The sequence below is a fragment of the Dendrobates tinctorius genome, unplaced genomic scaffold (assembly GCF_039654945.1).
Source record: "Dendrobates tinctorius isolate UK_male_01 unplaced genomic scaffold, ASM3965494v1 ptg000130l, whole genome shotgun sequence".
Lineage (NCBI taxonomy): Eukaryota > Metazoa > Chordata > Amphibia > Anura > Dendrobatidae > Dendrobates > Dendrobates tinctorius.
The window spans coordinates 1,808,504-1,830,743 of record NW_027361798.1 but is presented as its reverse complement, the minus strand read 5'-3'; the positions used below and the strand labels follow the sequence as shown (position 1 = coordinate 1,830,743).

At 47.3% G+C, this 22,240-nt stretch overlaps 1 protein-coding gene across 1 annotated transcript in view; it reads right to left on the bottom strand.

Annotated features, from left to right (window-relative positions):
* Window positions 1–19,588, bottom strand: part of LOC141047913 (phospholipase A2 inhibitor PIP-like) — a 129,787-nt gene extending 110,199 nt beyond the window's left edge. Inside the window, exons 1-3 of the mRNA XM_073543234.1 lie at window positions 19,349–19,588; window positions 14,609–14,728; window positions 12,829–12,876 (exon numbers count right to left, since the gene is read on the bottom strand). Of these exons, the coding sequence (XP_073399335.1) occupies window positions 12,829–12,876; window positions 14,609–14,728; window positions 19,349–19,400 (220 nt within the window). The 5' untranslated portion in view covers window positions 19,401–19,588. The remainder of the gene's footprint in view (window positions 1–12,828; window positions 12,877–14,608; window positions 14,729–19,348) is intronic.
* Between the last annotated feature and the right edge of the window lie 2,652 nt (window positions 19,589–22,240).

The following is a 22,240-nucleotide window of genomic DNA, read 5'->3' as shown; positions in this document are numbered from 1 at the left end:
CAGAGGATGAGAGAAGGGAAGAGAGGAAATGTCAGAGGAAGAGACAGGGGTGGAGAAGTAATGTCAGAGGATGAGAGAAGGGAAGAGAGGAAATGTCAGAGGAAGAGACAGGGGTGGAGAAGTAATGTCAGAGGATGAGAGAAGGGAACAGAGGAAATGTCAGAGGAAGAGACAGAGGCAGAGACGTAATGCCAGAGGACGAGACAAGGGAAGAGAGGAAATGTCAGAGGAAGAGACAGGGGCAGAGACGTAATGCCAGAGGACGAGAGAAGGGAAGAGAGGAGATATCAGAGGAACAGAAGTAATGCCAGAGAAAGAAGGCAGGGAAGAAATGGCAAAAGAAGAAACAGGGGAAGAGGAGTAATGCCAGTGGAAGAGAAAATGGAAGAGAGGAAATGTCAGAGGAAGATACAAAGGAAGAGAAGTAAAGCTAGAGGAAGAAAGGAAGAGACAGGAAACAGAAGAAATGCCAGCCGAACAGAGAAAGGAAGAGAGGAAATATTAGAAAAAGAGGCAAGGAAAGAGAGGAAATGTCAGAGGAAGAGAGAAGGGAAGAGAAGAAATGTTAGAGAGAAAGTCTAAATAATAGAAATAATAGAGGAAATATCATAAGAAGAGTGGAAGAGAGATGGAAAAGAGAAGAAATGTAAGCATTAGAGACAAGGAAAGTGAGGAAGAAACAGAAAATAAAGAAATCATAGAAATAAAGTCAGAAGAAGACACTATGGAAGAAACCGGGAAAAAGAGGAAAAGCTAAGGTACAAGAGAGAGTCAGAAGAAGATACAGAAAGAAAAAGGAAGAAAATGAAGAAGAGTCAGAGAGGAGACAGGGACAGAGAGGAAGAGTCAGAAGAAAAGAGGAGGAAAAGAGAAGAAGAAATATAAAGTCTGAAGAAGAGACAATGAAAGAAACAGGGAAAAAGAGGAAAAGGGGAAAAGAGAAAGAATCAGAGAGAGGGACTCACAGGAAGAGAAGGTAATACATATGAAGTGAGAAAAAGGAAGAGATGAAAGAAGTGAGGAAGAAAAAGATAGAGTCAGAGGAAAAGACAGGGAAAGAAACAGTGGAAGAGAGACAAGGTCAGAAGAAGAGAAAAGAAAAATAAGAGAAGTGTCAGAATGAGAGAAAGATACTGAGGAAAACGGGAAAATGCAAGGGAACAAAGTAAAGACAAACGGAAGAGAAGGCCCAGGGAAGTAGGTACAGGGAATGAGCAGAAGAGTCAGAGTAAGGCGGCCACGGTCACACGGTCAGTTTTTGGTCAGTGTTTTACATCAGCATTTCTTGCCAAAACCAGGAGAGGAAAAATCAGAAGTAGAAAAGAAACTCGTCACCACTTCTGTATTTATCACCGGCTCCTGGATACAAATACTACTATGAAATACTGACCACTAGAGATGAGCGACCCGACTTTACCAAAAGTCAATGGGGAATAAAAGTCGGCAGGGAGTGGAGGACAGTAAACACACCTACAGTGCCCATTTCAATGGCAACAACATCAATTCTTATTAACAAAGCTTGTCAACCTTAATTTACTTTATAATAATAGTTACGCATTGAAAACTGGGGGTTATTTGGCTAAAGCTATGGGGGGGGGGTACAGCCCAGTTAGGGAGGTGGAAAAACTGGCATATGTTGAGGAGTAGGCTTGACGTTCAGCAGCTGCAAATGGAGGAACAGGAGATGTCAGAGGAAGAGGAGGACAAAGTGAGCCATTTTGCTGGCAACCTATGTGTCATCAGGGGAAGGTGGGACAAAATCATTTGAAACCCATGTGTAAATGTAGTACTCGCAGGTGTGCAGGATGCAGTGATGAATCGCGAGACGGCAGATGCTTTTTACATTAACCTTTATAAGGGCTAGAGGGGAACTTTCCTCAGCCTGGCCTGTTCACCAAATAAAAAGGGGTAACAGTAATTGCCCTCGCAGGGACACGATACAGGCACCCACCAACAATATAGCACGACTACCCCCGGCAACGGCCGGTCACTATAGGGCCGCGGTATGGCCGACTACGGGTCCTTATCTATAAAGTCAATTTAGCGTCCACAGACTCCGATGGGGTCCTTGGACGGGTGGACCACAGCCCCTGGCCTGAGGCATGCGGCACCGCTGAGTGGTGGCGCAGGGCTGGCCACCTGCACAGCTGACGACGGCGACGGGGACCCTCGATCAGCGGAGGCCCAGCCTCGGCGGCGGGCCGGAGCGGGATGGTGGGGACCGCCGGTGGTGTTGCACTTGCCGCAGCTACTCGCGGGGACAGAGCGGCTGCGGGTGGCAGGAGACGGGCCACAGCCGCGGGCTGTAGTGAGAGGGCAGCGGCTGCGGGCGATCGTGGGTAGGCCGCAGCCGCGGGCTGAGAAGAACTGAGGCCACAGGAGCCGTGGGCTGGAGTGGGGCAGCAGGTTCTGGGTATCCGCGCCGGTACCGTCCTCCTGAAGTCCTCCGTAAGCATTCCCCCTGACACTGGTGAGTTGCTCTCGCTCTCAGCTGCTTCCACCGTCTCCTACTGTCTCTGCGTCCGTCTGCTGACTCATCGCCCGGGGAATTCCCCGCCCCCTTTATACTTGTCCCTCCCCTAGGCCTTCTGTCTGTCAAGGTCGCCCGTCTCTGAATTCCGCCCCCCTGGGTACAGTTTCCCCCGGAACCCAGATGACGGCTCTCTTTGTTCCGGCCCAGCCACTCGGGGGGGGCGTTCCTCCCACACTCCCCCACCCTGTATGCTCGCCAGTCCTCGGGTGAGGGTTCTCGTAGACTCGGGTTAACTGTTTGGGATGACAGTCCTTGTCGCCATACAAATTGGTCCTGTTCTTAACGTTCAGGGGGTTTGCCAGCTGTTGACCACCCGGAGCGCCGAAGCACGGGTGTGGTGGAGTCTTCTGGGGTGGTGGAGGGTGGTTGAAAGGTGGGCTCTAGTGGGAGGTCTGGGTCTGCTGTAGTGCCACTAGCAGGGCGACTCGTGTAGGGGACGGGAGAGTCCTCTTCATCATCCAGGTCCCAAACCGGGGGCAGAGGGCCGGGGGCCTGGGATATGGGTTCAAGATGCGGGGGATCAGTGGACGTACAAGGCCGTAACATGTTACGGTGCACAACCCGAGTGACAGGTGCGTCGCTTCCTTCAGATTGTACCTCATACACGGGCCGTCGGGGCTTACTTGACGCAGCACTCGGTACAGGTTTACTTCCCACCGTGATTCCAACTTGTTTCGGGGGCGTTGATCAAGTATGAGCACCCGATCCCCAGTCTGAAAGTCAATGGGTCGGGGCAGTGTTCCCCCCTGGTGTTCTAGATCCTGGAGCTTCGTATGGACGATGCGATGGAGGTTCTGCAGTCGGTGCCGGTGACTTCGGACCCACGAAGACACCCCGGTCCAGGGTTGGGGTTCCTCCGGGTTCAACTCTACCTTCGTAATCCCCTTGCCCTCTCGTCCGAACAGCAATGAGTAGGGGGTGTAACCAGTCACTCGATGCACCCGGTTGTTATATACCCACACCAGCTCGGGGACATATTCAGGCCAGCGGGCCTTGCGGTCGCTCTCCAGGGTGCGCAGCATTTGAATGAGCGTCCGGTTGAATCACTCGCAGGCTCCATTTCCCTGCGGGTGGTAAGGCGGGGTCCGCGATTTCCCGATACCGTAGAGATGGTGTAGCTCCTCCATAACTTTTCCCAGAAAGCACGCCCCTTGATCGGAATGTATTCTTTGTGGGCAGCCGGACACTTGAATAAAGTTCTTACAAATCGCGAAGGCGGCCGACTCCGCTGTTTGGTCTCGAGTGGGGATGACCACGGCGAACTTGGTAAATTGGTCCATCATAACGAGGCAATGTTTGTACCCTTGATAGGCGGGACCTATAGTCAGATAGTCCACCGTAAGGAGCTCCAGAGGGGCTGATGTCACATTAGTTTGCACCGGGATACGTTGCGCGGGGGGTTTAGCGAGTTCGCACGGGCGGCAGGTTTGACACACCTCCTCCACCGCAGCGTACAGGCGTGGGTGCTACACTATCTGCTGCAACCATTGTAGAGTCTTTTGTGCACCAAAATGGGCCCCCTTCTCATGGGCTTCCCGGGCCAGTTGGTTGAGATGGGCTCCGGGTACGACTACCTGGCATAACGGAGCTGACGTGACCCGCGATACGGCTTTTCGATATAAAAGTCCCTACTTGAGAACTAGGTTTTCCCACTGGCGTAACATCAGTAGCATATCTTGGGACAAAGTCTGTCTCTGTGAGCTCGTGGGCAATTTCCTGGTGGCCACCCATCGGCGCAGAAGTCCAATTTCCGGATCTTCTTGTTGCTGCTGGATCCACTCGTCGCGGGGTTGTTCCAGCATCCCCCCCAGGAGTCCTGACCGAGACGTTTCTTGTGTGTTGGCTGCAAGTGTGGCGGGGGCGAGAACGAATGGCGTCTCGTCTGATTCCAATTCGTCATCTTGGTTCCTTCCTGGTGTGGTGCGTCGGATCCTGGAGAGCGCGTCGGCGTGCACGTTTTCAGCTCCCCGTTTGTAGATGATTTTAAACTTGAATTTGGCCATCCGAGCCACCCACCGCTGCTCAAGGGCCCCCAGCTTGGCATTCTCTAAATGGGCTAGCGGGTTGTTATCGGTTCGCACCACTACTTCGGAGCCCGCCAGGTACTCGGCGAATCACTCTGTCATTGCCCACACCACCGCGAGGAGCTTGAGCTTAAAGGAGCTGTAATTGTCCGGGTTGCGTTCGGAGTCGTGCAGTGACCGACTACCGTAGGCGTCACTCTCTCTCGGCTGTCCCGCACCTGTGACAACACAGCTCCTAGTCCCTGGAGGCTGCCGTCGGTATGCAGGATGAACGGCTGTGAGAAATCCACTTATGCCAATACCGGGGCATCCGAGAGGGCAGCTCTGAGATATTGGAACGCATCCTCTTGCGATTGCTGCCACTGGATCTTTCGTCCATTCACCCCGGCTGGGCCCCCCTTCAGCAGGTCCTGCAGGGCTCGGGCTCTGCGTGCAAAATTCTTTATGAACCGACAGTAGTAGCCAGCCAGCCCCAAGGAGGCCCGCACGTCCTTCACCATCTCGGGGGTAGGCCACCCCTGGATGGCGGCGACCTTTTCCAGGGACGGCCGGACTCCCTCGGCCGAGACGGTATGCCCCAGGTACTCGATCTGGGTACGGAACAGGTGGCACTTCTGGGGCTTTACCTTTAGCCCATACTTCTGCAGCCGGCCGAGCACCTGCCCCAACTGCCTCAGATGATCCTCGAACGTGGCGGAATGATAATGTCATCCAGATATATCAGCGTGGCTTCGAAGTTGAGATCTCATAGACACCGCTCCATCAACCGCTGGAAAGTTCCTGGGGCGTTGGCCAGCCCAAACGGCATCCGATTAAATTCAAACAGTCCCATGGGAAGGATGAATGCCGTCTTGGCTCTGCCTTCCTCCGACATCGGCACCTGCCAGTACCCTCTGGCCAGGTCAAGGGTTGAAAAGTACGCTGCGTTCCCCAGGGCGGACAGAGATTCTTCTATGTGGGGCAGGGGATACGAATCCTTGATGGTGCAGCCGCCCCGGGTATTTCGAGGCCTCCAGGGTCCGGTATTGTAGCCCGGTCGGCCGGGAGCGGGTTCCGTTCTTTTCTTCACCTCAGCCAGCTCGCCCCGGATACTCTTCAGCTCTTGTCTCATTTCCTCGATCCATCGAGGTTCTTCGACAACACTCACGGGGGACTCCAGGCTTCGGGCCTTCCCCGCAGGAGTCGTCATCCCCTGCTCCTGCTCTCGCACCCGGGCATGACTCCCCTCTTCCGAGAAGGCTAAACGTGGGTTCACCCGGACCTGTTCCCGCAAAGCCTGTTTTATTAGCGGATCCCGGAGTCCAGTCACTAACAGGTCATGCAGGGTGATGTCAATGGGCCCTACCCCATTCCGTCCTTCCTTTCTATGGCAGTGTGTAGCTCCTGGAGGGCATTCATATATTAGGTGATGGTCTCCCCCTCCCCCTGCATCCGACTGAACAACTGGGTCCTCAACTCTCCCACATCTGTTGGGACCCCGTGGGTCTCTTCCAGGATCTGTAAGACCCTGGCGAAGGTGTTACGACGCCCCGGGGGCCTCAACATCACGGACTTCTGGACTTCTCCCTCTAACACCATAAGGGCCACCTCCGCCTCTAAATCAGGAGTCATGGGATGCATACAGAAAAGGCCCCGCATACGTTCGGTCCAGCTCCACAACAGGGTGTCGGAGCCGGAAAACCGGGGCAAGTTACTCAACATAGCCCCCAAGGAAATGCTAGAGCGGGGACCCCCATCATCCCATCATCCACGGAGCCCGCAGCCCAGCCCTGATTAGGCGCTCCGCAATCTGCGCTCAATGACTGCATCATGCTGACTACGCCAAATGAAGTACTCGCAGGTGCGCAGGATGCAGTGACGAGTCGCGAGATGGTAGATTCTTTTTATATTAACCTTTATAAGGGCTAGAGGGGAACTTTCCTCAGCCCCGGCCTGTTCACCAAATAAAAAGGGGTAACAGTAATTGCCCTTGCAGGGGCACGATACAGGCACACACCAACAATATAGCACGACTACCCACGGCAACGGCCAGTCACTATAGGGCCGCGGTATGGCCGACTACGGGTCTTATCTATAAAGTCAACTTAGCGTTCAGAAGTCCCTCGCCGTCCGGGTTGGTGGTCTCTCGGCGTGGAGTTGCTGGGCCCAGTTGCTGAGATGGTGATGGAGTCTTCGCGTGCTCCGGTGCACTGATGCCGCTGGAGCCTCACAGGCTACGATGGGGTCCTCGGACGGGTGGACCGCAGCCCCTAGCCTGAGGCACACGGCACCGATGAGTGGGGGCGCAGGGCTGGCCACCTGCACAGCTGACGACTGCGACGGGGACCCTCGGCGGGCCGGAGCGGGACGATGGGGACCGCCGTTGGTGTTGCACTTGCCGCAGCTACTCGCGGGGACAGAGCGGCTGCGGGTGGCAGGAGATGGGCCACAGCCGCGGGCTGTAGTTAGAGGGCAGCGGTCGCAGGAAAGCTAAAGCCCCTGGGCGGCCCCCATTGTGTTGGTCCGTAAAAAAGATGGCACATTACAATTCTGTGTGTATTATCGAAAGCTGAATACTTGCACTATTAAAGACTCATACCCACTGCCCCGCATAGAAGAATCCTTGTCCGCCTTGGGGAAGGCGACATATTTTTCGACTCTAGACCTGGCCAGCGGGTACTGGCAGGTGCCCATGTCAGAAGAAGATAGGGCCAAGACGGCGTTCATACTGCCTATGGGACTATATGAGTTCAATCGAATGTCGTTTGGACTGGCCAACGCCCCGGGAACCTTTCAGCGGTTGATGGAGCGGTGTCTGGGAGATCTCAATTTTGAGGCCACGATGATATACCTGGACGATATCATCGTCTATGCTGCCACATTTGAGGACCACCTAAAGCGGTTGGGACAGGTGCTCGGCAGGTTGCAAAAGTATGGGTTGAAGGTAAAACCCCAGAAATACCACCTATTTCGCTCCCAGATTGAGTATCTGGGCCATGTCGTCTCGGGCAGAGGGTGTGAGGCCATCTCGGGAAAAGGTTGCTGTTATTCAGGGATGGCCTACCCCCGAGATGATAAAAGACGTGCAGGCATTCCTGGGGTTGGCCGGATACTACCGTCGTTTCGTAAAGAATTTTGCATGTCGAGCTCGAGTCCTGCACGACCTGCTGAAGGGGGCTCCCACTGGGGCTAATGGACGGAAAATCCAGTGGCAACAACCTCAGGAAGAGGCCTTCCGAGACCTCAAGGCTGCACTCTCGGATGCTCTGGTGTTGGCCTATGCGGATTTCTCGCAACCGTTCATCCTACACACTGACGGGAGTCTTCACGGGCTAGGGGCTGTGTTGTCACAAATTCAAGACAGCCGGGAGAGAGTGATCGCCTATGGAAGCCGCTCACTCCATGGGTGCTGAGACGCCTGAAGACTATTACTGTTCCTCAACAGCTGGGCAGAGCGGCTGCAACACCAAAGCAGTCACATCAGTGACACCAAAGCAGCCACATCAGTGACACCAAAGCAGCCACACCTGCGACACCGAGGGAAGTCAGGCAGGATAAGTTGACTTTAGGAAATAAGGACCCGTAGTTGGCCGTTTCGTGGCCCCATAATATCCGGCCTTGCCGGGTCAGTCACATTCTCGTTAAAGAAAAGTGTTGTTATTGTTGTTGAGTCCCTGCGAGGACAATTAGTGTTACCCCTTTTTGGTTGCTCAGTATAGCCCTAGCGGCTCCAGTTCATAAACGTTACTTTCCAAAACAATACTCAGTCTCGTGTCTCATCACTGCATCCTGTGAACCTGCTGGTATCTACACATGCATGGTTCATTTTAATGAAGGTTAGATCACCAACATTTTGGGTCGACAGACGGGTCCATTTTTCTGTCAGGATTGATCCAACAGCACTGAAGACTCTTTCAGATAACACACTAGCAGCAGGGCAAGCGAGCTCCTGTAAGGCATATTGTGCCTATTTAGGCCAAGTGTCCAGTTTACAGGCCCAATGGTCAAAGGGGAATGACGTGTGAGGGAGAACATCGATATGGGAGGAGAAGTAGTTTGTAACCATAGTTGACAACTGCAGTCTCCTGTCACTTGCAATCGATTCAGTATTACCAGTCGTGTGAGCGGTACTCGAGAAATTAGTCCACAACATGGTCATGAAACCCTTGTCTCCAACAGCACTTTGGCTGTGTGCACCACAAACACCTCTTCCATTTGGCCCAGTACGGCTCGTGGTAGAACCTGCACCGCTGCTGTGTGCAGGGAAAGCCTAAAACAAACGGTTTACCAGAGTTGATTGTTTGTTCGCCAATATTATCTCTAGGTTCTCCTGTGGCATGATGTCCTGTAATTTGCCTTTATAGCGTGGATCTAGGATGCTGGCCAACCAGTAGTCGTCATCCTTCATAATTCTGACAATGCGGGGGTCCCTTTTTAGGATCCGAAAGAGATAATCACACATGTGGGCCAATGTTCCAGGTGTCAATGATGCACTGACAGTGGTGGGTGGAGGAGCACTTTCTGCAAAATCCACATCCCTCCAGTCACGCACAAACCCTGTACCTGACCTTGGCAAGCCAACATTTTCTCTTGCCCCCTGAGAAGCATCCTCCTCCCCAAAATAATCATCCCCCTCCTCCTCCTCTTCTTCCTCCACCTTGTCCAGGACAGTTCCCTGAGCAGACAATGCCTGACTGTCATCAAGGCTTCCCTCCTCCTCCGCTGCAGACGCTTGATCCTTAATGTGCGTCAAAGCTTGCATGAGCAGACACAAATGGAATGCTCATACTAATGATGGCGTCGTCTGTGCTTACCAGCCGTGTGCATTCCAACAAGTGCTAAGCATCTCTGGGAACTCCTTCAAGACTGTTGGAAGACCATTTCCGGTGACTACCTCTTGAAGCTCATCAAGAGAATGCCAAGAGTGTGCAAAGCAGTAATCAAAGCAAAAGGTGGCTACTTTGAAGAACCTAGAATATAAGACATATTTTCAGTTGTTTCACACTTTTTTGTTAATTATATAATTCCACATGTGTCAATTCATAGTTTTGATGCCTTCAGAGGGAATCTACAATTTTCATAGTCATGAAAATAAAGAAAACTCTTTGAATGAGAAGGTGTGTCCAAACTTTTGGTCTGTACTGTAATTATTTAGGAAGCACTGCACCACCAGGTTCAAGGTGTGAGCCAAGCAAGGTATGTGTGTGAGTTTTGCCAGGGCTATGGCTGCCACAAAATACGTCCGTTATCACTGACTACCTTGCCTGGCTCAAGATGTAGACTGCCCAGCCATGACTCAGTTTGTCGCTGCAAGTAGTCGGCCAGTACCCCCACGGTGTGTCTGTTGTCGCCCAAAGACATCATCTTTAAAACAGCTTGCTGACGCTTACCACTAGCTGTTCGACAGTGGGACACCTCGTGTGCAACACTGGCAGCTGCAGATGGAGTGCTCTTGCGACTGAGCTCTGTCGACGAGCTTTCGCTTCTGGAGGAGGCGGAGGGTCGAACGCCTACAGCCAACTGTTGCCAGTACTGTGGGCTAGGCAGCACTGTGCCACCATCGCTGTTCCCTGTGGACCCTGCATCCACCACATTCACCCAGTGCGCAGTAATGGACACGTAACAGCCCTGGCCATGCCTACTGGCCCATGCATCTGTTGTGAGGTGCACCTTTCCACTCACTGATTGAGTGCATGGACAATGCGGTCTTTCACATGCAAGTGGAGGGCAGGGATGACTTTTCTAGAAAAGAAGTGTCGACTGGGTAGGTCATAGCGTGGGACAGCGTAGGCCATGAGCTCTCGGAACGCTGCACTTTCAACCAAATGGAAGGGCATCATCTCTAATGACTGAGATCAGCTTGGCAATGTAGCCAGTGTACGCGGATGAGAGGATGAGTGCTTTCTTCTCCTACTCAGAGTCTCTGCTAGAGTGAGCTGGACTTGAGAGCTGCATGTAGTGGAACTAGCGGTGGACATGGCGGTTTGAGAGGGGGTTGGTGATGGTGATGGTGGTGGTGATGGCCTAGATGCAGTCTTTTGTTGGAAAAACATTGTGATTCCCTGACTGCTTTGGCCTTGCAACGACACCTCAACATTTCTTGCTGATGGTGTGCTAACTGGTGGGCTTACAGTGGGGGAATCGATGGAGCGTTGCTGGCTACCTTCAGTCAGAGCAGGTGCACATGTGGTACATGAGGTTTGGTAGTCCGTCCACGCTTGCAAATGCATGGTGTTTACATGTCTAAGCATGCAACTGGTATTCAAATTTCGGAGATTTTTCCCTCGGCTAAAGGTCATTGCGCACTTCTTACAATTAACCTTTGCCTCATCAATAGGATTTTGGTCAAAAAATTGCCACGATGCACTCTTCCTACTATGGGAAAATTTTTCAGGGCTTGCATGCTGTGCTAATTTAACCGTCTGGCCAAGCTGTCTTGCAACGCTTTTTGTTTTTTTAACACGTTTTTGGACTGCTACGGGCCTGCCAGATAACCACTGCTGCGATGTCAATGCCTGCTGCAGATCCTCCTCCTCTTCTGAGCTATTGCCAGTGGCACCCTCTTCCCCCAATGGATGCCAATCCGGGTAAACAACTGGGTCATCCATCACCTGCTCTTCAATTTCATCTGCACCTTCCTTTGTGTCACCGAGTAAGGTGGTATAGTATGCGGGAAGGGGCACCTGAGTTTCATCAGGGTCAGAATCTGGCTCAGTAGACTGCGAGGTCTATGCAGTGCTCTGGGTGAATGTACCAGAAGAATTGTATAGCACTGGCTGTGAATCAGTGCACTCCATGTCATATTCATCTTGGACTGGGGAGTTCGGGATTTCACTTGATAACTCAGGCATAGTATATGAAAAGAGCTCCAGGGAGTAATCTGAAGTGTGGCCTGCCGCATGCTTCACTTTTGGTGGGGGTGAAGGACACAAGGAAAGGTGTTGTTCCTGACCAGGAGCCTGCACTGACGACTCAGTGCTTGTAGTTTTTGAAACTTCAGAAGAGGAGGCGATAGAGCTGGAGGCTGTTTCGGCAATGTAAGCCAAAACCTGTTCCTGATGCTCCGGCTTTAAAAGCGGTTTACCTACTCCCAGAAAAGGGAGCCTTCCAGGCCTTCTGGAGCCAGACAATAACACAGGCTCAACACCTCCTACCTTAGGTGCTATTGTGCTTTTGGCACTACCAGCAGATGCACCACCACCACCATCGGTACCAGCTGCCCCCCCACCCACATCCACTGCTTCTTCCACCATACTTCCTCATGTTTGGGAAAATGTACCAAAAATACCAGCAGATATATGGTACTGTATGAGGAGCGTACAGCTGTATAAGGTGTAGGGAAAAATTGAAATCTCGGTATTTATTTCCAAAGTCACACACAGATGCACACTCAGTATGTATTTGACCGTGTTACAAACAGCAGATATAAGGTACTGTATCAGAAGCGTACAGCTGTATACGTTGTAGGGGAAAATTTATTTACGGAGTCACACACAGATGCTCTCTCAGTATGGATTTCACCGTAATACAAACAGCAATGCAATGCAGCTATCAGGCAGTCTAACAACCAGCGCTGCTGCACACATATAATTCCTCCCCTGTCACTGCACACTAACTGTACAGCACAATTGCTATCAGCACAAGCACATAAGAACTTCTTCTATCTTTACAGCCCTATCTCTCTCCCTACTGATAAGCCGCAACCTCTCCCTACTGATAAATGTTGCTCCCTACTGTTAAGATCGGCAGAAGTAAAATGGAGGTCGGCGGTCAGGGCTTTTATAGACACTATGATGACCCCAAAGCAAGCCAATCACTGCAATGCCCTTCTCTACGATGGTGGTGGACGCTGCCCATGTCATCTCGTTGCCCACAGTGTGCATCCTTGCTCATTGGCTGAAAAAAAGGCGGCTGCAAGCATTCTGGGAAATCCGACTTTGGCGCTCGTTTTGCCGACCGCATGGACGACTTTATGCTATGGTCGGGTTTCGGTCGGCAAAACCTGCCTTTGGCATAAATTGTCGACTTATGAATCTGGTTGACCTGTTTCGCTCTACTGACCACATACTGACTGTGTGAATGTGGCCTTGGGTAGTGACAGGGGAGATGAATATAAGCAGAGTCAGAATGAGATAGAACTAGTCAGGCAATGAGAGGAGTGGAGAATGAGAGTGACCCTGGGGACAGAGGCCATGGCGGGTGCTGGTGGAGGAGCATTTAGTGCAGCTGTAGAAAATTTAGAGGAGTCTCATGATTAACCATGGTTAACTCTTTCATGCCTGGTCTACTCACCTGCTCCTATTGACTGTAGAACATTTTGGGTTTGGCCATCTGTGGAGTCTGCAATTAGTAACAACAAAAAGTCAGCAGCAGCCATAAAGCAGGAGATACATTCTATCACCCGGATCCTATTCCCGCCAACATTTGATCCTCAAGAAAAAAAAACCCCTCATTCTGGATTCCAGATCCCTCTTAACTCGCAAGAGATTACTGCTCAGCCAATCCACTCAACTAGTGATTGTCTGCAGTGGTCACATCACTGCAGCAGGAAGTAGACACCTGCAGGCATTATATATAATTGCCTTAAATTGTCTGTCATCCACTTCCGCCTGGATGTCCCCGAATCCCACAATCCACCGCGCTGCACTGGAAGTACACCGACCGCCATACTGGAAAACCCAAGTGATAAGTATTCCAATATGGCACCTGCTGGTGGTACCAGGCCCTTCTATAGTACCATATAGTACCAGTTCTATGATTCTATGATTCTACCACCAGCGGGACACTGCCGGAACCCCCCTGCCGCCGCCGGACCCCCCCGCCGCTGCTAGACCCGCCGCCGCCGGACCCGCCGCTGCCTGCCCACCCACCTGCGTGCAGTCACAGCCGGCAGGAAAGACTGCGGCTTGCGGCCTGTGCTGGAGATGGGGTGCGGGCACCCTCTGGTGGCGCCACACCCCATCTCCAGCACAGGCCGCAAAACAGTCTTTCCTGCCGGCTGCGAGTGGGGTATAACGAGAGGGGTGTAATGAGGGGGTGTAATGAGAGGTGTGTAATGAGGGTGGTTATAATGAGGGGAGTGTAACGAGGGGGATATCACACACACACACACGTACTCAAACGTACATATACACTCACAAACGTACTCACACATACACACACACACGTACTCACATCTCCAGCACAGGCCGCAAACCACCCTCTTTCCTGCTGGCTGTGACTGCACGAAGGTGGGTGGGCAGGCAGCTGCGGGACACACACATGTACTCACACACACGTACTCACACACACATGTACTCACACACACGTACTCACACACACATGTACTCACGCACACACATGTACACACACACTTCCCTCCTGATGCGATAGCATCAGGCACACCTCTAGTTGCTATATAACACAGGAATATAGATGCGAATAGGCAAGACCAGGATGAGCGATGACATCGGGGGTGGGGACATGTGCAGTGGGGCGGGGAGATTCCACCCTCTGCTTTACCCTTTGTAGCCGAGTATAGGGCAACAACAGGAGTTTTGCTCTTGTTACAAGAAAACTTAGCAAGTACGATCACTGGGGCACCAAACTACAGGACATCGGGAACTAAGATATTCAGCTCCTCGGGCTCACTCCACTGCACAAGAAACACCTGGACTGGACATGAAGGACGTGAGACTCCAGATTAGCCAGAGTCAGAGACATTCGCTATGGACAACTGGCAGTCACCTTTGTGCTTAGTTTTCTTCTCTGACTCAGGGATGAAGGAATCTCTTGCACCCTCATATGTAGGGAGAACATTGTATAGATAACGGCCATACAGCTGTAATGGAGTCCTGGTGAGAGGGTCCCGACCTGGTTTTTCCTGTCCCCTTTGCTATTCAGTGAAGAAAACCAGAGCTTAACTTCTCTCTTCAGAAGAACTGAATGGTTTGCAAAGTTGGGGAGAGGAACCTGCCGGAGAGTCACAAACTCCAGGCCCTCCTGTTCTGGGTGAGCAAACCTTAATGGGAGTCATTTTTGATCTTTGGAGTTGCCCACTTTTTTTTATATACATCATTATGCAAAAACTTACTTATATCATACTGGACCAAGGTGGACAAACAAACATTAGTGTCAGGTGGACAGGTCTCAGGTTTCCCGGTGCAAACAGCTCCAGAGTAGTCTCTACAGACAATGCAACGTAGGGCGTCACCTGGGAAGAGGAAGAGAGAGTTACATGGACCTGGAGGTATAAACTAACTACATACAGTATATCTACATGTATCTATATACATTTGTGCTCAAAAGTTTACATTCCCCGGCAAAATTTTTGCTTTGTTGGCCTTTTTTTCAGAGAATATGAATGATAACACCAAAACTTTTTCTCCACTCATGGTTAGTGGTTGGGTGAAGCCATTTATTGTCAGACTACTGTGTTTTCTCTTTTTAAATCATAATGACAACCCAAAACATCCAAATGACCCTGATCAAAAGTTCACATACCCCATTTCTTAATACCGTTTATTGCCCCTCTAGCATCAATGACAGCTTGAAGTCTTTTGTGGTAGTTGTGGATGAGGTTCTTTGTTTTCTCAGATGGTAAATCTGCCCACTCTTCTTGGCAAAAAGCCTCCAGTTCCTGTAAATTCCTGGGCTGTCAAGCATGAACTGCACGCTTGAGATCTCCCCAGAGTGGCTCAATGATAATGAGGTCAGGAGTCTGATGGCCGCCCAATCTTGCATCATCCAAGTTATCACACGTTCTGGGTTTTGTTGCTTGTTGAAGATTGACCATATGTTTTCACTGCGACTGAGTCCTGGGGAATTTCCTGCCGTGGACCCAAAATATCAAAGTTTCATTCACCAAGCTACTTGTTTATCATTTTTGTTTTATGACCTGGTCTCCTGTAAAAAAAAATCATCATCACCACATTGTCCTGGATGATGGGAGTTTTTCTTGGAGAAGGTTTATATTCCGATCTTTACTCACGACCGTGGTCTTAGATATAATTGTAAGTTAACCCCCTCCAAGTATGAGAGGCCCACACATTGTGAGTGACCCCTCCATGGATGAGAAGCCCCCCACATTGCAAGTGATCCCCTCCATAGATGAGAGGCCCACACATTGTGAGTGACCCCTCCATGGATGAGAAGCCACCCCACATTGCGAGTGATCCCCTCCATGAATGAGAAGCCCCCACACATTGGGAGTGACCCCTCCATGGATGAGAAGTCCCCACACGAGTGATCTCAGGAGGCTTTACTACTGGCAGTCACACTTTATTTTTTTTATTTTTTAGGAATGCATATGTAAATACTATATAATTGGGTCTAAAAAATGTAATTCTTTACAATTGTGGTAAAGTTGTCCCACTTGTGCTTACTGTTTTTTATAATTTTTATGGTGTTTTGTACCAATATTTATATAATACTAATAAAGGTATTTATTGAAGATTATATCTTGCTTGGTCTTTCCTGTCCACGGGTCCATTTCGGTGGTTTGGGGTTGGTTTTTTTGTAACCAGTGGGTAAACCACTTACTTTCATTGAATACTGGTGGTAGTGTATATAAATGAATTAAACAAATTATTGTTATGACTATTGTTTAGATAATTTGTGCAGATATTTTATCCATATCCGGTGTTCATGTGTTTCCTTACAGGACTCATAGCAGAGTCACCTTCTCTTCTAGACAATCTTTCTTCTAGATGTCCAGAGCAGTCTGCAGGGACTTCAGAGATAAAACTTTACCTCTATCCTCTGCTGTCAATTCCTTGTACTTTCTACAGAACTTCAGTCTGCCCCTGATGGTTTTCTTAAAAAAAAAGTGGCTTTTTTACTGTCCTACTTGACACCAAGCAAAATCTCCCAAAGCCTTTGGCTAACTTTGGGTGTAGACGCATGGATGCCTGCCTGCTACTGTTCGTGAGCAAGCTCTGCACTGATGCTAAACTGATCCCATAGATGAATCTTTCAGAGATGGTTCTGGAACTACGGTAATTGGACTTTCTTGAGTGCCATGAACCCTTCTTCAGAGCTATTGAACCTTTATCCATGAATTTTGTGATGAGCTGATAAGTGGTTGATGTAGGGGAACTCTTACAAGCAGCAATTTCCTCTAAAGTCCTTTTGATGCAAATTGATGACAGCATGTGTATCCTTGGAGGTGACCATGGTTAATAGCAGATGATGATTTGTGCACCAGTCTGCTCTTATAATTCCATCATCATGACACAATGATATCAGCTGTTTTTTCCTCATTAACATTTTCTTGTTAGCTAACAAGAAGATTCCTGAGATTATGTAAGCAGAGCAGTTCCTGGCAAGGCTGAAAGTCAGGTTATTTTTTTGTGATTAAGTTAATTTTCAAGGCAAAGAATGACTGCAAGTCATCTGATCACTTCATAATTATCTAGAGGCAATACAAAGTGTCACTGAAAGGGTGTGTTTCAACGCTGCGTACTGGCAGCGCTTTGGACGGTGCGGAAACCCCCACTCTGCCTAAAGCGCTGCTCCCTGCTGTACGCGCGGTGATGCTGCATGTGCTCATTGAACACATGCGGAATCAACGCATCGTACCCATAGACCGGGTTATTTATCTTGTGGAGACGGAGTGTCTCTGCAAGATAAATAGACATGCTGTGGTCTGGACGCCACCTGTCCGGATACGCAGGGCTGCCGAATGCGGCCCTGCACGCAAAGCGGAGATGGGATTTCATAAAATCCCCTCCACTACGCTATAACATCTGGATGCTGCGGATTGGACGCTGTGGCTGTACGCAGTTCCAATCCACAGCAAATCTTTATGTAATCCGGACAGCAGAAACATACACTAAAAACTGAACCAGCAAACAGTGTGAAAACCAAATTTGTGTAAATCTGAAACCTATTAGAACCGATTGTAGAGACATCAAACATGGAAACATTCCTAGACACTAGAAATATGGGATTCATTGTGCCATCACTGGACACAAGGTAATATCACCAACACTTGATACATGGAGGCTTCACCACCCACATTGGGACATTACTGAACACAATGCATCATCAACATCACTGGAGGCTTCACCACACACATTGGGACATCACCATCCCTGGAGGCTTCACCACACACATTGGGACATCACTGGACACATGGAGACATCACCATCACTGGAGGCTTCACCACACACATTGGGACATTACTGAACACAATGCATCATCAACATCACTGGAGGCTTCACCACGCACATTGGGACATCACTGAACACAATGCATCATCAACATCACTGGAGGCTTCACCACACACATTGGGACATCACTGCACACAATGCATCATCAACATCACTGGAGGCTTCACCACACACATTGGGACATCACTGGACACAATGCTTCATCACCATCACTGGAGGCTTCACCACACACATTGGGACATCACTGGACACATGGAGACATCAGCGTCACTGGAGCCTTCACCACAAACATTGGGACATCACTGAGTACAATACACCATCACTATCACTGGAGGCTTCACCACACACATTGGGACATCACTGAACACAATGCACCATCAACATCACTGGAGGCTTCACCACACACATTGGGACATCACTGGACACAATGCTTCATCACCATCACTGGAGGCTTCACCACACACATTGGGGCATCACTGGACACAATGCATCATTACCATCACTGGAAGCTCCATCACACACATTGGGACATCACCATCACTGGAGGCTTCACCACACACATTTGGACATCACTGGACACAATGCATCATCACTATCACTGGAGGCTTCATTAGACACATTGGGACATCACCATCACTGGAGGCTTCACCACACATATTGGGACATCACTGGACACAATGCATCATCACCATCACTGGAGGTTTTTCACAGTCAAGAAGTCCATTGAGGATTTTTGTGGGAGCTTCTCATTTTCACTTCCTTTTGGGCTCCCTGCATTTTTTTTTTTGAGGCATTCAAAAATGATGAGTTTTTCCAAGCAGAAATTGCTTTATTTTTGGAGGATTTTTTTCTTCCTGAAAAGGTTCTGAAGTGTTTTTGAAGAGTTTTTTTTCCCAAAATGTTTTTTCCAGATTTTGCCTAATTTGGAGTGGATTCCATCAAGATCAGCTTCAAATAACTGACAAGCACTTTCTTTGTTTTCACTAGTCGTTTTTAAAACCAAAAGTGGAAAAAAAAAATCAAAAAATGATCTTATTAACATTGGAGAAAAACTATTCATATATCTCCAGTGTAGCAGAGGATGGGATATTTACATAATAGCACCCAAAGTACTCCAAAAACTAAGCTCATGTCTGACGGCACTTGACCCGTTTTGGCTTTCGGTGATCTTGGTGCAATCATCTGTATATGTGGTAAGGTTCCTGCAGTTACACCAATGTCCCCACCAAGAAGATTAAAACCGATAACCTGAAGAATAATAATTGAGCACTATGAATCTGGTACGAGTCTCTCTACCTCATAAAGATGACGCAGACCCTAAGCCTCGAAGAATTGAGACGCCATTGAACACTTCACCCAGACTTGATTGCTCATTTCTTTAGCTTCCGCCATTGACATGTAGGAATAATCTAAACAAACCAAACAATAATAACATAACTCAAAAAGTTACTTTCGTTTGTTCTTCTGTAAGTGGCCACCTCTTTCTAAGATGGTAATAAATGGGGACACCTCTACTCTATGGTCACCCATCACCAAAAACTCCTACACAACTGCTACAATAAGATAGAGGAGATCCCCATAATGTTCCACTATCTGAACTGGTAGATAGGATAGAAACCTTGCCTGGATTTTCAATAGTTCTACAGGGCAAAGATACTGACCTCCAGAGAAGAGGACCACCAGGAGCGCGCAGAGCAGGCAGCCGCTGGACATGGCTGCTCGGAAACAGATCTCCGACACCAAGAATGACAATAAACACCACAAAACTGAATTGAGCTCCTTCCCTGGGAAACTCAGCGACAATTGTGAGGGAGTCTACGGGAATCTTCACGAGATGTGACAGGATAATGAGAGGTAAACCAGTTTCTTCATGGTGGGGCACGTTACCATTAAGATCTTTCTGGGTGACGTGTTCTGTACTCAGGTAGCTATTTATATGCACACACGACTCACTGAGGAGGGGATTACCTGAGAAAGCTGCTGATGACAAACGCCGAATTAAAGAAATTGTACAATGTGACGAACATAAGGCGGGAAACGAAAAAGAGCAGAAGACAATATGGCAAGATGGTGGACGATTCAAGAAAAGATCCGTCACAACTTGGTTCACCAGCTTCTTACTTAAACCCTGTAGAGCGCGGCATACTTTATAACAAAGAGTGGGGAGAAACAAATCTTTTAAAATTAAAAAATAAAATTTCAAGTCACACATCTAAACTCACCATTAAATCAAGCTTAATTGAGATCGACACATCAATAGTCCAACATTTTAACATATGAAAATTTTCATCCCAAAAGGTGAAAAAATGTCTGATAAGTTACACTTACTCTACCATTTACTAAAAAAGATTACAATTTCTTGCTGCATGATAAAATAATAAAACTATAACAAACTGCCACCCAGTATATTATATACAGAAAAGAATAGTGGTTCTTACAGGATCTTGGGAAAGAAAACTACATAGTAGTTACATTAGTGAACAGAGAGTCAATATTATAGTAGTTATATTCTTGTTCATAGGGGCAGTATTATAGTAGTTATATTCTTGTATATAGGAGCAGTATTATAGTAGTTATATTCTTGTTCATAGGAGCAGTATTATAGTAGTTATATTCTTGTACATAGGAGCAGTATTATAGTAGTTATATTCTTGTATATAGGGGCAGTATTATAGTAGTTATATTCTTGTACATAGGGGGCAGTATTATAGTAGTTATATTCTTGTACATAGGAGTAGTATTATAGTAGTTATATTCTTGTACATAGGGGGCAGTATTATAGTAGTTATATTCTTGTACATAGGGGCAGTATTATAGTAGTTATATTCTTGTACATAGGGGCAGTATTATAGTAGTTATATTCTTGTTCATAGGAGCAGTATTATAGTAGTTATATTCTTGTACATAGGAGCAGTATTATAGTAGTTATATTCTTGTATATAGGGGCAGTATTATAGTAGTTATATTCTTGTACATAGGGGGCAGTATTATAGTAGTTATATTCTTGTACATAGGAGTAGTATTATAGTAGTTATATTCTTGTATATAGGAGCAGTATTATAGTAGTTATATTCTTGTACATAGGGGCAGTATTATAGTAGTTATATTCTTGTATATAGGGGCAGTATTATAGTAGTTATATTCTTGTACATAGGAGCAGTATTATAGTAGTTATATTCTTGTATATAGGAGCAGTATTATAGTAGTTATATTCTTGTATATAGGAGCAGTATTATAGTAGTTATATTCTTGTACATAGGAGTAGTATTATAGTAGTTATATTCTTGTATATAGGGGCAGTATTATAGTAGTTATATTCTTGTATATAGGAGCAGTATTATAGTAGTTATATTCTTGTATATAGGAGCAGTATTATAGTAGTTATATTCTTGTACATAGGAGTAGTATTATAGTAGTTATATTCTTGTATATAGGAGCAGTATTATAGTAGTTATATTCTTGTACATAGGGGCAGTATTATAGTAGTTATATTCTTGTATATAGGGGCAGTATTATAGTAGTTATATTCTTGTACATAGGAGCAGTATTATAGTAGTTATATTCTTGTATATAGGGGCAGTATTATAGTAGTTATATTCTTGTATATAGGAGCAGTATTATAGTAGTTATATTCTTGTATATAGGGGCAGTATTATAGTAGTTATATTCTTGTACATAGGAGCAGTATTATAGTAGTTATATTCTTGTATATAGGAGCAGTATTATAGTAGTTATATTCTTGTACATAGGAGCAGTATTATAGTAGTTATATTCTTGTATATAGGGGCAGTATTATAGTAGTTATATTCTTGTACATAGGGGGCAGTATTATAGTAGTTATATTCTTGTACATAGGAGCAGTATTATAGTAGTTATATTCTTGTACAGAGGGGCAGTATTATAGTAGTTATATTCTTGTACATAGGGGCAGTATTATAGTAGTTATATTCTTGTACATAGGAGCAGTATTATAGTAGTTATATTCTTGTACATAGGAGCAGTATTATAGTAGTTATATTCTTGTATATAGGGGCTGTATTATAGTAGTTATATTCTTGTACATAGGGGCAGTATTATAGTAGTTATATTCTTGTGCATAAGGGCAGTATTATAGTAGTTATATTCTTGTATATAGGGGCTGTATTATAGTAGTTATATTCTTGTACATAGGGGCAGTATTATAGTAGTTATATTTTGTACATAGGAGCAGTATTATAGTAGTCATATTCTTGTATATAGGGGCAGTATTATAGTAGTTATATTCTTGTACATAGGGGCAGTATTATAGTAGTTATATTCTTGTACATAAGGGCAGTATTATAGTAGCTATATTCTTGTATATAGGGGATGTATTATAGTAGTTATATTCTTGTACATAGGGGCAGTATTATAGTAGTTATATTTTGTACATAGGAGCAGTATTATAGAAGTCATATTCTTGTATATAGGGGCAGTATTATAGTAGTTATATTCTTGTGCATAAGGGCAGTATTATAGTAGTTATATTCTTGTATATAGGGGCTGTATTATAGTAGTTATATTCTTGTACATAG